Genomic DNA, 13,727 nt, shown 5'->3' with positions numbered 1-13,727 from the left:
CTTTTCCTGAAGCCAGACACTGAGAGTGATGTGAGTGACACCCAGCAAGGGACAGGAAATGGATGAGGGGCTCTTGCCGCCATTGTAGAAGCCCTCCGGGTCCCGCAGAAATCCTTCGTTTCTTCCGTATTCAGGCCCCACCCAACACAAAGCCTTTTCCTATTATTTAAAATCTGACTGAGGTACTTGTGTTCCCTGCGACTGAATGTGTCGGGAAATACCCTAAATGCTCCTTCTGTCCTTCCTACAGGAGCAGCTGCCTGCACTTTTCCTTCCTGAGTCTAGATAAACACAGAGAATGGCTGGAATACTTACTAGAATTTGCTCAAGATGTGGCCCCGATCCCAAACCAGTACGACAAGCATTTCATGGAGCGTGACTACACGGGCTACGTATTGGCTCTGAACGGCCACAAGAAATACTTCTGCCTCTTCAAGCCCCAAAAAACAGTCGAAGAGGAGGAAGCCATGGGGTCGTGCAGTGACCTTGACTCTTCCCTCCATCTGGGTGAATCTCGAGGGAAATCTTCTTCTGGCCTTGGATCCAGGCCCATCAAAGGAAAATTGAGCAAGCTGTCCTTATGGATGGAACGGCTGCTGGAAGGCTCCTTACAGAGGTTTTATATCCCGTCATGGCCTGAACTAGACTGAGAATTTCAAAAAGAGGCTCGAACTCTTCAGACTTTTTAACAGGCCCCTGTGAACAGGTATTTTCAGGACTCAAACTATCACAATGGACAGAGTATAGATTTTAGATTATTCTTCCAGAACAGTGGCTAGAAGAATCTTTCCTTTGTCCTGTTCTAACCTAGGAGTGAAGAACACCACACGCTAAATTCCCCAGATCAGAATACTTTCCTTTGGGTCTTTTTTCCTCATTTGAATGCCACACTATTTAAAATAGACTGCTCATTCCCTCTTCCTTTGTCGCCCCGCCCCGTGCTCGCCGCCCCCCCTTCCCCTGTCCTGTCTCTGTGCTGTGGGAGAAGCACAGGGCTGGACCCTGCAGCAGAGCCTGGGGGGACCTCGCGAGCCTGGTGTGCTGGTCGGGCCATCTCTCCCCGACCCAGCCTCGGCCGTGCTTCTGCCGCGGTGCATGCTGTAACGGTGGGACAACCCACCGCAGCTTCTGGGCCCTGTGTCTCAAAAGAGGCCTAGTTCCAAGCGATCTTACGTTAATGGTTTTTTTGGTAGTAAATGGCTAAAAGTATATTTGGGGGGTATCCTCCTACAACAGCTTGTCAGCCACGGTTTTAAAAGGTTAGGAATGAGTGGGGTTTCTGCACGTACGTTTGGTTTTCTTCCCAAGACAAGAGAAGGGAGGGCTGGGCAGTGCCTGAGCGATGCCTTCGTGAGCATCCTATCAGCCCCCTCCCGAACACTAAAGGTAGCCGGGGAGGGATCCGCGTGGCAAGAAGTACTGTAATGACCTTGAGCCATTTACCTGTATGTTTTCAGATGCCTTTCTGCCTCTGTCAGTTGTAGGGTATGGATATTAGGAGCCATAACTTGTAATCTTGCTCTCTGAACGTAGAGATAAGCTGCTATAAGCCAGTAGATGTTAAACTGAAGACACGTTATTCCTGCCGTGAGTCAGGCTCAAGGAACCTCTTCCCTACAGTGATGTCTCTTTAGTAAAATATCAGACATATCTTTGTATCAAGGAACTTAAAATTTCTCAGCAATTGTATTTTGAATACTGTTACCCCAAAAGTGCTGTATCTTCAAGTCCTCTTTGGTGACAAGTGAGCCAAGACACGTTCTAGACTCCTGTTTTGCTCACTTTGAGCTTCTGGCCTATATTTTGATGTCTCATCTTAATTGTTTTCACTCTTAAGTTACAACTGCTTCACCAGTAACAGGGTCAGACCTGTCATCAGCACCCGAGCTCGCTGAGCTCCAGTGAACGATGGACCCCAGGCGGGGCCCTACCAGCCAGTTAGAGAGCCTACCTTTTCTTTTTAGAGCACAACACCAGTGGAGTTTGGACAACCTCAAAGAGTTCAAATGTCAAAACAAATTGCCTTTTTGTAAAGTGAAGGGTCAAAATCAGTGATGGGACAAAATAGGTTAATATTTTCTTTAATCGTAATTGCTTTAAACTAAGCCATTTGGATTGAGCTACAGTGGCAAGTAACAGATTATTTGAGCCCAGAAATTCCTAGTTTTCATGGAATCTATAGCTTTATTTAAAAAAATAAGCCACTGCCAGGCTTTATTTTTCCACATGATCCTCTAAAAGTGGATGTTTATTCTGATTGCCGTATCTCATGGCACCTGGCCTAGGTAGAACTGATCAAGGAATTCATTTTTGGCTCTGTGATGCACCAAGTCCTCAAAATTATTTTCTGCATCTGTTATGGCCAAGTTGCTTATATGAGTAGTGTTTTGGTTCAGTGGTAGGTTTTTATTTTTTTAATTTCTGGTACTAATGGGATTCCTGACCTTAATTTCTGAAAACCAAAAACACCCCAGATTCGTTCACTTTAAAAAATTGTATCATTAAAATAAAAAGCACCTTCAGACAGCTGCACCTTTCATTTGTATAAAGAAAGGAAAGTGATAATGGTGAAAACGTTCCTAGGAAATATTTCAATCCAAAAAAATCATCTACAGATCCGTTTGGGGGCTGGTAGCTACGTCCCCCAAGAGGAAACTGGGAAGCTTTTAAACTGACCTTTACCCTTGACCACCCAAGCCTTTCCTCCTAAATGTCATTTCCATGAATTTGTTTACTTTTGTGTCAAATGTATGAGCCATTGTCCTGGTCAGCCAATGCCACCATTTTTCTTACTCACGTATGTAATCACACAGACCCAATTTTGGCTTTAAGTTAACTTCCTAGTCTTCGAGTATCTTGAAACTGACAACGTTGATGTTTTCAGAGGTGGGTTCTTCTGATTGATACAGGCTATGCATCATGTTGAGCAGATGGGGACAACTGGCCTAAAACAAGCCTTTGTAGATATACGCACCCATTTAAAAAAAATTTGTTTTATTAGCCCAGGTGTCGGTGGCACAATCTAACACAGAGTTCATCACCTCCAACTGGGCAACATTTCAGCAAGCAAGCCTGCCCTAACTCCCATTAGGCACCACAGTCTTGCTGCCATCGCTTATTGACCATGAAAACTTGGTTGTGGTTTCAAATAATAGGTTGATTCCCTCCTTATTCAGTACATAAATGTTTTCCTGCTATAAAAAGAAGTGGGATCTGAATGTGTTTTAAGTGATTTGCATTGTTTGGGGAAAGGGATTAGGAGCAAACACTCAAACATTTTTTTCTAAGTAAAATTCTTGAAAAGCTGATGCAAAACATTCTTTACAGCTGAAACGCTGGTCACGTCCAAATACCTGACATTGTCCCTTGAAACAAACGCAGCGTGTCTGCTGCCGAATCTGTTCAGTTCGTCAAGGAGGATGATTATACTTTCGAGACAGACCTGAAAAGAAGGTGAATATTTTGCACTTTTGATACTCTTAGGAACAAATAACTTATTTGGCAAATGGTGTCTTTTTTATGTTGTTTTTGTTTTGTATTGTGAACAGGCACTGAAGCTGATGTTATTTTGTTTTAAGAATATCACAGACTGGAAACAGAAATAAACTATTTTAATGTGTGATGATTATGGGTAGCTCTTATGTCACGAGATGATGATTTGACCGTGGACACATTATCAACGAAATTGAATTCGCATGTAACTCAACACATGCTCAAGGTCATTACGCCTCCACTGCAGATTTCGGGAATTGCTGTTGTAGAGGGTGGGTCAGCTTGAAGAGAAGATAATGCAAAACTGAGGCTCAGAGGGAGTGGGTTAAGGAAGGCTCACTAAGAGCCAGCTGATGTCACCTGGTCTAGAAGACATTCGTGCATCTTCCTGGGCTTTTGAGTGGGAAGTTTCTTTATTAGGATCTGCATGTTATTTTTTCTTTCAAACTTTTTTTATGTTCACGATGGTCCTAAAACCAAGATGCTCCTCAGAGTAGGGGCTGTATTTTAAAGGAAGATACTATAGAAATATGGAATGTTCTTCTACAGTATTATTTCATAGGGTTTTTTCATTTCATTCCTCCAGATTTTTTTTTTAATTAATTTATTTATTTTTGGCTGCATTGGGTCTTTGTTGCTGCGCCTGGGCTTTCTCTAGTTGGGGCGAGCGGGGGCTACTCTTCGTTGCGGTGCATGGGCTTCTCATTGCGGTGGCTTCTCTTGTTGCGGAGCACGGGCTCTAGGCGCATGGGCTTCAGTAGTCGTGGCTCGTGGGCTCTAGAGTGCAGGCTCAGTAGTTGTGGCCCACGGGCTTAGTTGCTCCACGGCATGTGGGATCTTCCCGGACCAGGGCTCGAACCCGTGTCCCCTGCATTGGCAGGCGGATTCTTAACCACCGTGCCACCAGGGAAGCCCCTCCTCCAGATTTTAGATAATCTTAAACTAAATTCTCCATCCCTTTCCCCTTTATCCTCCATCACCATTCATCAAAGGAAAAAAAAAAACTCAAAGCAGGACAGGTGCATTTTTTTTTTAAGTTAATTCAAACACCTTAGGAATATTAGCTGTTTGGATTAGAGTTCTACCATAAGCCCCGATTGTAGAGCCACCAATGACACTTTTAGCAGAACATTTTATTGGCATAAACTCTTTAGTGCTCGGATTGCTTGCACATAAGCTCTTGTGGAGAACCTGTCATCCAGGCAAGCTCTTGTTTATCTTGAACGTTGTAGCACAAGACTCAGACGACTGTCACTTTGGGGAGAACACACAGCATCTCAAACAGCAGGTTAGCCGCCATGAGGGCTGTGTTTCCTACAAAGCAGTGAAAAACCCAGATGTGAACACCGCCCAGACCGCCTCCCGAGGCCGAGCCTCTCGGGCTCCTCAGCCTTTGTCCCTCTGTGCTTCCTCTTCCAGAGTCCTGCCTTGTGCGCTCCTCTGCGGTTCCCCACCGCCCCGTAGACATGCTTTCCCTGGCGTTCTCTCCAACAAGCATCATTCAGAAATGGTATTTTAAAATTCAGAAGGCTCTCTGTTTATTCTGAGAACAGATTTCCCCCAAAGGAAAAACTATCATGTTGGTGTGTAGCGTATTTACTATCTATCCTCTAAGGCTAACAGGTCTAACCCTGTAAGCTTTTCTAGATTAAAATTATTGGGATGGCATCGGCTTTGAATCTCTCTCCTAAACCAGCTAACTCCCCCACTTTATCAATATTAATAAATACCATTTATGTCTTGAGAACTCACTTTTCAATGAAATATCCAAGGCAGCTGGCACTGGGCAGCCCTATCGCTGAACTGCACGCTGGTTTTTCTCTCTCTTCTGCTGACAGGTGGGCCAGCTAACAACCCTCAGCCGCCTCCCAGGGGTTTTGTTAGGGTTCATTAGCTCACATCTGTACGGTGTACAGTAATAGGTTTATTTTCTTCACTGTAGGACATACTCAGCCGGTTCCCGAGTGATATAAAGGGACCCATCCATCTACTTATTAACTAGATTAATACAATTTAAACTAGCCGCTGCCTACAGATCACATTTGTCTCCCTTACTCACCAGAAGGATCGTACGGCGGTGAAACCTCCACAAGATCACAACCCACCACGTTCAGGCCTTGACAACCCCGGATGATCTCCAGAGCCTGTCCAAGATGAAGCTTGAGTTGTCCAGAGAGGTAATCATTGACAACAGAAAGCAACCAGTAGAGGCCTCCATGGCTTTCTCCCAACACGGGCCTCCCCTTCGACTTGGAACTGTCGCTTTCCCTCAATAACCATTCATTGACCACCAGGCACCCTGGTGGGATCACAGAGGCAAACAAACCAATCGCTTCAATGCCAGCATGAAGGGCTTCAGGAATAGTATGAGCACATGTCGCAGCCTGAAGAGGCTGGGTACGGCTCCCCCAAGGTGCAACCACTTAGCTCAAGGAACTGACCAAGCAGAGGAGTAGGGGGAGGGCAGCCCAGGGAGAGGGAAAGACGCATGCAAAGGCGCCAAGACGGAAGAAGTACTAGTAGTCAGACGTGGCCGGAGATAGGATGAGTGAGGGGGGTGGCAGGAAGAGCGTCACTTTGCTTCCGTTCTGCAGGTGGAAAGCGGGAAGGATGCGAAGCCGAGGAATGAGAAGTGTGTTCTAAAAAGCCGATGGGAACTGGGAAAGGCTTCAGAGAGCCAGTTATGACCATCCTCCTTTCCGAGAGGATAGAAGATAGTTGATTAGCTCAAGCAGTCTTCATTCATTTACTCCAGTATCTGTGAGGACCTCCTGCTTATACGTCAGACACTCTCCTCGACTCGGAGAGTAGTGAACAGAGCACAGGTCCACCCCTGGGGCTTTCCTTCTCGGTACAGCCACGCTCCAGCTCTGCCTCCCTGTGCTCACGCTGAGCATACCATGGGAGCTCTCTTCGGGGGTTTCTAAAACTCTTGAACTACCCTGGGAGGTGTTAATCCCACTGTGCATACCTTTAAAATTTAACCCCAAAAAGGTAAGTTTGGTGTCTGAACAGGGGGCACTACAATATTGTCCCCATGAACAGGTAGACCAGAGGCAGAAAGACCAAATAACGGACTATTATATCCCAGATAAGAAACGAGGGGGCTTCTCTGGTGGCACAGTGGTTAAGAATCCACCTGCCAATGCAGGGGATACGGGTTCAAACCCTGGTCCGGGAAGATCCCACATGCTGTGGAGCAACTAAGCCCGTGCGCCACAACTACTGAGCCTGCGCTCTAGGCCCCGTGAACCACAACTACTGAGCCCGCGTGCCACAACTACGGAAGCCTGCGCACCTAGAGCCCGTGCTCCGCAACAAGAGAAGCCACCGCAATGAGTAGCCTGTGCACTGCAACGAAGAGTAGCCCCCGCTCGCTGCAACTAGAGAAAGCCGGGGTGCAGCAACGAAGACCCAACGCAGCCAAAATAAATAAATAAAATAAATAAATTTAAAAAAAAAAAAGAAACGAGGGCCCTTGCCAAAATCAGTCACTCATCAATAAGGGAGAATCCAAACCTGTGATCAGCCCTGAGCGCAATAAAGGTCCAGGTGCTCTGATTTTAAAAGCCCATCCTGATTTCTAAAGACTCAGTTCAAGTCCCAGGAAAGTGGGGAGCTAAGTATCCTCACCCACAGGAAGTGTCACTGGTGGAGCCTCCTTACCTGACTAGGGGTGAGACCAGCAATTTCGGGTGTCCCTGTCCCTGGGGCATAGGCAGGGTCCAAGCCGTCGATATCAAAGCTGATATAAATGGGTCTGACTCCCATCTGCTGCCTCACTTTTCCCATCAGAGGAACTAGTGACTTCATCCAGCAGTCTTCGGCCAGGACCACCCGGAAGCCCTGAGAAAGAATTGAAGAGCAGAAAGTTGACACTTGGGCCTGGCAGCATTTACTGGGCATTTCCTATAGGCCTACCCCGTGCTCAGCTTATGTGCACCTCAAAGTTGACCCTTGATCTGCATGAGGAGTGAACTATCATCCCCATATCAGACCCATCGCCTTGGGTCTGGACCTCCTCCGCTCTTTTCCAAGCCAGCAGCATCCAAGGGCTTGGTTTGTTTCTGCGTGTCACCCCTCCCCAGCGATAAGAGGCCTCCTCTGCCTCGTGAACTACCATCCCCGCTCCTATCTGCTCCACATGATGCAAACTCACCCTTCTGTCCCCACTTTGAGCTTGATTAGCAAAGTCCCTTTGAATCCCTAGCCTCCATTGAGTGGGCAATGGAGAGGAAGGCACTTTGGGGCCGGGGACAGAGGGAGGGGCTTTCGGCCTGTCACCTGGCTCCGGCTGTATCTGTAGGTATCCAAGGTCATGGAAGAGCCCCGGATGCCGATCTGTACCACGCGCTTACAGTCCAGGAGTCCCTCGTCCACGCACCGGCGGAAGGGCGTCCCGTGATAGAGCTTCTCACCCAGGGCCGTGTCCGCCGTGTCCATGTGTGCGTCCACGTGCACCAGCCCTACAGGCCCATGCCTGATGACAACAGGGCGGTTCAGAGGCCAGGCCTCCCAGTGGGGCCTGAACACCACCACCCTCCAGGCCACCAAAACTTGATGACAATTCATAGCCGTGGAGGGGGGACCTGGCATCAGTTACCAGCCTTGCAACTGGTTTCTGTCTTCAAACCGCTTAGCTTCTCAGAAGAACAATAAGCTCAGAGAAGTCAGGCAGAAAATAGTCATGTGCTTTAGCTGACACTTCCTACCTCTCACCCAGAATTTTCTTCACTGACAGATGGAGAGGGCTGGGAGGATGAAAATAAAGGGTGGCGGCTCAGGTGAGCTCGTCTGAAGGCTCAACTAACCAGCACCACCCTTTCTCCAACTGCGGTACCAAGAAGCAGCTTCCACTCAGCTCTCTCTCTATAATCCCCATCAACCCTGCCAGCCGCCCAAAAAAAAAACAGACAATCCAAATCAGTGCCAGGCAAACACAGCTTCCAGAAAAGCCTTGTACCCACCCACCCACCTCCAACCAGAATGCCACCCACATAGCTTTCCTCTATATGAATTCTGGAGCTGCACCACCTTGGCCCATCTGTCTATTTCTCAAACTAACTAACCAAAATTAGTCAATCCCTGGTAGATTTTCACTACTGGAAAAATCCATCTTCTCATCCTCCGGGAAAGGGGCCCTTTCAGGAAAAAACAGGGCCTCTCCTCAGCAAGCAACACCATTGTGCCTGTCAGTATTCGTATTTGGCCTTTGCAGCAAAACAGAAACTGAAGTTAACTGGGGTTGTGTATTTCACTAGGGGCTCATCTTCCAAAAACAGAGGCAGATGCTGAGTGCGTATACCAGAGCAGATCTAGGGCAAGGGCGGGTGGCCAGGGTGTTAATAATAAGTTGTCTTGGCTCCCATCTGGTGACTGACAGACACACCTGGAGCTCGACCTTAATTTTGATCCATAGAAACAACTCAATGGGGAATTTCCTATCATCCCCAATAACCTGAGCCAGCAGAGGTCGCCTGACGCCATCTAGCAGAAAACAACTCATTCCCCAGCTCCTGCCTTTTGGGACTTACTTTTCTGCCATCGCTTGCAATATAGGATAGGTGATTGTGTGATCTCCACCTTCAAGGAGAAAAAAAAGAAGAAAACATCTGGAACGTGGATAAGATTCGAGGACCATGTATCACCTAAAACGATCTTTAATTTGCCCAATTCTGCCACCCTTTCGATTAGACTGGAAGAACTATAACCCCAGCTAAAATATGGTCTTGTTCAGTGGTGGGGAAATGGCCACTAAATGTTTGACATTACATTGTCATTTAAAAGAGGAAATTAAATTAAGGCTTATAGGGAAAATGCTCGGACCAGCTCTGTCCAGTTGAACTTCCTGCAGTGACACGCACGTTCTGTATCTGCACTGGCCAACATGGTGCTCACTAGCCATTGGCTACTGAAATGTGGCTCATGCAACTGAAGAATTGAATTTTTTATTTTATTTAATTGTAATTCATTTAAATAGCCACATGTGGCTGGGGGCTACCATAATGGACAGCACAGACCTAGAAAAGTATTACCACTGATAATTATTAATAACAACAATAGCTAATATTTATGGAAGCTTAAAACATGCTAGTCACAAAGCTGGGCACTTTATATGCACTTTTGTTATATGCCCCTGACACAATATAAGAAGGTAGGTGGTGGTATTTTTATTCCCATATTACAGATAAGGAAATGAAGCATGAATAGCTAGTGAGAGGTGGAGCTGAGATTTCAAACTACGTCAGCCAGAAACCCCACTCCTTACCACTATGCTCTGCAGGCTAGGCCCTCTCATTTGGCAAAAATAAATTTGGATATTTAGAAAAAGGTACTATTTTGACTATTGGTGAACGGGAAGAGAAAGAACTGCTACCGTGAGAGTGGGGCAGGGTGGGGGAGGGTAAGAGGAAAGCTGCTCTATAGACTGACATAGACCCTGACAAGAGGAAAAGACCCCCTTGCAGTTCTCTCAAATAAAGTCATTGAAACAACGTCCTTGGAATAGTTAAAAAGTCACAACTAAGTCCCTGCTGGCAGCCTCCTCAGGCCTGGCATCAAGGGCTGGGACAAGGTGAGGTGGATAGAGGCACTTGCCGGATGCAAAATTGAAGGGACACCAAAAAAACTCAGTAACTGGGGAATTCCCTGGCGGTCCAGTGATTAGGACTCTGCGCTTACACTGCAGGGGGCCTGGGTCCCAACCCTGGCCAGGGGACGAACGAAGATCCTGCAAGCTGTGTGGCCAAAAAAAAAAAAACTACTCAGTAATCAAGATAAATACTATTTTAATGTAATATTTTTAAAAATCAAAATCAATGCAAAAAAAGAATCCATGATAGGGACTTTCCTGGTGGCGCAGTGGTTACGAATCCGCCTGCCAATGCAGGGGACACAGGTTCGAGCCCTGGTCTGGGAAGACCCCACATGCCGCAGAGCAACTAAGCCTGAGAGCCACAACTACTGAAGCCCATGCACCTCAGAGCCTGCATGCTGTAACTACTGAGCCCGCGTGCCTAGAGCCCGTGCTCCACAACAAGAGAAGCCACCGCAATGAAAAGCCCGCGCTACTTTATTTATTTATTTTTCTTTTTTATAAATTTATTTATTTTATATTATTTTTGACTGCGTTGGGTCTTTGTTGCTGCACGCGGGCTTTCTCTAGTTGCAGTGAGCAGGCGCTACTCTTCATTGCAGTGCACGGGCTTCTCATTGCAGTGGCTTCTCTTGTTGCGGAGCACGGGCTCTAGGCGCGTGGGCTTCAGTAGTTGCAGCATGTGGGCTCAGTAGACGTGGCACGCGGGCTCTAGAGCGCAGGCTCAGTAGTTATGGCGCACAGGCTTAGTTGCTTCGCGGCATGTGGGATCTTCCCGGACAAGGGCTCGAACCCGTGTCCCCTGCATTGGCAGGCGGATTCTTAACCACTGCGCCACCAGGGAAGTCCCTTTTTTTTTTTTTTGGCTGTGTTGGGTCTTCGTTGCTATGCGTGGGCTTTCTCTAGTTGCGGTGAGCGGGGGCTCCTCTTCCTTGTGGTGCGCAGGCTTCTCACTGCGATGGCCTCTCTTGTTGCAGAGCATGGGCTCTAGGCACGCGGGCTCAGTAGTTGTGGCACATGGGCTTTGTTGCTCCGCAGCATGTGGGATCTTCCTGGACCAGGGCTCGAACCCACGTCCCCTGCATTGGCAGGCGGATTCTTAACCACTGCGCCACTAGGGAAGTCCCCCGTGATAAACTTTAAAGAAAGATAGGATCAGCAACTGTGCTGTTCTGAGCCACATTGGAACCTGAGGCAAAAAGGGAAATCAGTAATATGTATTGCTGACTTTTTGGCACCCCTTAAATTTTGCACCAAGGTGAATGCCTCACTTGTTTCACCCTGGTCCATCCCTGTCAGTCACATTAGTCCAAAAATGTAAATATCCTCTCCCCAGGGGTTAAAATAAATGAACTAAAAATGTTCCCTTTCCTACTGTCTCCATATTGACAGTGGCTCACCCTGGAGAAGTAACTGTACTCCAGCTCATGATAAATAGACCCTGAGCTCAGAGAACTACCCTCTCCCTTGCAGATGCCATTACCCAAGGTCAGAGGAATACAGCCAGCTGCTACAATTTTCTGATAGGCCTCTCGAATTAGGCGGCAGCTGTCCTGAAGGTTGTAAAGATTGACATTCACATCGCCTAGGTCTGCAACCATGAGGGACTGGAAGGGGAGGGCTCCTGTGCTAGGGTTGGCTGGCCGAAGCAGCACTGATTCTTCGCGGATCCGTCGGGGTCCAAATCTGGAGGAGAAAGAATCAGCCTGTGAGCCATCCCTAAAGGTTTAGAGGCTCTGCCTAGGCCGGGGCTTCCCAGGCTCTGTGCTGGGGCTGGCTGACTCTTTGTTGCAGGGGGTAGGGGTCATCCTGTATATTGCAGGATGTTTAGCAGCAACCCTGGTCTTTACCCACTAGATGCCAGTAGCACCCCTTCCCCCACGTTGTGATAACCAAAAATGCCTCCAAACTCTGCCAAATGTCCCCCGGGGGAAAAAGTCACACACACGGTGAGGACCACTGATCTAGGCTATATAGTGAAGAGATTAAAGGTACAGACTTAGAAGCCCACCAATCACCAATTTACTAAATGGCATTAGATAATTTCTTAATCTCCCTGAGCCTCAGTTTCCTAAACTGTTGCTGCGGAATCTAAATAGCTGATGTTCAATAATTAGAAAAATCGATTTTACTTCCTCTACCTTGATCTTAGGAAAACTGCCTTATTTGGGGGACTTCCCTGGCGGTATAGTGGTTAAGACTCCGCATTTCCACTGCAGGGGGCATGCGGCGATCCCTGGTGGGGGAACTAAGATCCCGCAGGCTGCGTGACCAAAAAAAGGAAAAAAAATTGCCTTATTTGGAGCAAATTCTTGAGTCAGGTGACATCTAGAGGTTTGGGGAAGGGGCAACCAGCTTCTGTTCTCAAACCTAATGTCCCCTGCTTCTGTAAACCGGGGATACCCACAGCCACCATCCCAGCTAGGCCAGGGAATGGGGCAGGGAGAAGGCTCAGTCCTTGAACCCCCTTTCTTTACCAATGGATGACACGGCTGAGCCCTCAGGGTTGCTTGAGGGAAACCAGCTGTCTCTCAAAGGATTAGGGGCACTTTGGAGCCAGGCACTGGCTTCCAACTCGACCCTGGGTGAGGGAAAGCGCTTCTCCATGAGTTTTGTGTGCGCAGTGGCCGCCAGGCTGTCCCAACACGTGTCCCCGAGTCCTTCGGGGCTTACCTCGCCCCGGGCCGGTTGGAGGTCCCAATGTCCAGCGGCACCCCGATGAAGGCGGCATCCAGCCCCTCGGGGGAGGCCTGCACGGGCAGCCGCATCATGGAGCAGATGCCCACCGACCGGGCCACGAACTCGGAGCTGGGAGGTTGGTTCCGGGGGGCGTCGGAGGCCTGGCGGCTCTGGCTGCCGCCGGGGTCGCAGAGCCCCGCGGCAGGACGCGCGCGGCCCCCGGGAGCCAGGCCCCGCGCGCCCCCGCCGCCCCCCAGGCCCCGGGCGCAGCCGGACGCCAGCAGCCGCAGCATCCCGCCCGCCCCGCTGGTCCCCGCAGCGGCCGGGGCGAGTGTGCCAGCGCCCGAGACGCCCCGGGCTCAAAGGGCAGGGGCGCCTGGAGATCACGGGGGTTGGGGGGGGGAGGGGCCCAGGGACCGGGCCGCCCTCTCTCCTGCACACCTTTCTGGACTTCGGCCTCTAGCTTCTTTCGTAAATAGAGCCAGGCCCTCGGCTCCCTACTGACGTCCACCGCACTGCCCCACGTGGGTCCCTCCCCACCAAAATCAGGCCCTTGGCAGCTTCTTCTCCCAGAGTAACACCTAATGCAACTTCCCTGGCAGTCCAGTGGTTAAGACTTTAGGCTTCCACTGTAGGGGGCACGTGTTCGATCCCTGGTTGGGGAACTAAGATCCCACAAAAACCTGAAAGATTTGAAGAGTTAAGACCTTTCTCTAAGCGAGAGAAATTGGAGCATTTTTTTAAAAATAATGTACCAAGAAATGTCTGGGTGGGAGTCTCAGGAAGCAGAGTCTTTCTAAATTAACCTTTTTTAAAAAGGACTTAGAGGCGAGCCCACTAATGTGCAGTCCTCTTTATCCCTAAGGGGGGGAAAAAAAGAAGTGATCTGTAATGCAGTTATGGGAGCCATTTTGTGGTATTATATATTTTTTAATCTCTAGAACTTGAGATTGAATGGAAA

General features: G+C 48.6%; 2 protein-coding genes across 5 annotated transcripts in view; one reads left to right on the top strand and one right to left on the bottom strand.

The window, feature by feature from the left end:
• Nucleotides 1-3,619, top strand: part of DNAJC16 (DnaJ heat shock protein family (Hsp40) member C16) — a 37,807-nt gene extending 34,188 nt beyond the window's left edge. The window contains exon 15 of the mRNA XM_082423844.1: nucleotides 251-3,619. Coding sequence (XP_082279970.1) covers nucleotides 251-650 — 400 coding nt within the window. The 3' untranslated portion in view covers nucleotides 651-3,619. The remainder of the gene's footprint in view (nucleotides 1-250) is intronic.
• The window catches only part of AGMAT (agmatinase (putative)), a 45,112-nt gene extending 32,038 nt beyond the window's left edge, over nucleotides 1-13,074 (bottom strand). Inside the window, exons 1-7 of one of the 4 annotated variants that reach the window (XM_082423917.1) lie at nucleotides 12,761-13,074; nucleotides 11,571-11,773; nucleotides 9,027-9,075; nucleotides 7,777-7,972; nucleotides 7,159-7,338; nucleotides 5,552-5,636; nucleotides 4,605-4,806 (exon numbers count right to left, since the gene is read on the bottom strand). In XM_082423917.1, coding sequence (XP_082280043.1) covers nucleotides 4,733-4,806; nucleotides 5,552-5,636; nucleotides 7,159-7,338; nucleotides 7,777-7,972; nucleotides 9,027-9,075; nucleotides 11,571-11,773; nucleotides 12,761-13,059 — 1,086 coding nt within the window. In that variant the 5' untranslated portion in view covers nucleotides 13,060-13,074 and the 3' untranslated portion in view covers nucleotides 4,605-4,732. The other 3 variants (XM_082423919.1, XM_082423918.1, XM_082423920.1) reach the window with 3 other exon arrangements.
• Nucleotides 13,075-13,727: the final 653 nt, after the last annotated feature.

Source organism: Balaenoptera physalus (assembly GCF_965194825.1).
Source record: "Balaenoptera physalus genome assembly, chromosome: 1".
NCBI lineage: Eukaryota > Metazoa > Chordata > Mammalia > Artiodactyla > Balaenopteridae > Balaenoptera > Balaenoptera physalus.
This window is presented reverse-complemented; position numbering and strand designations above follow the sequence as displayed.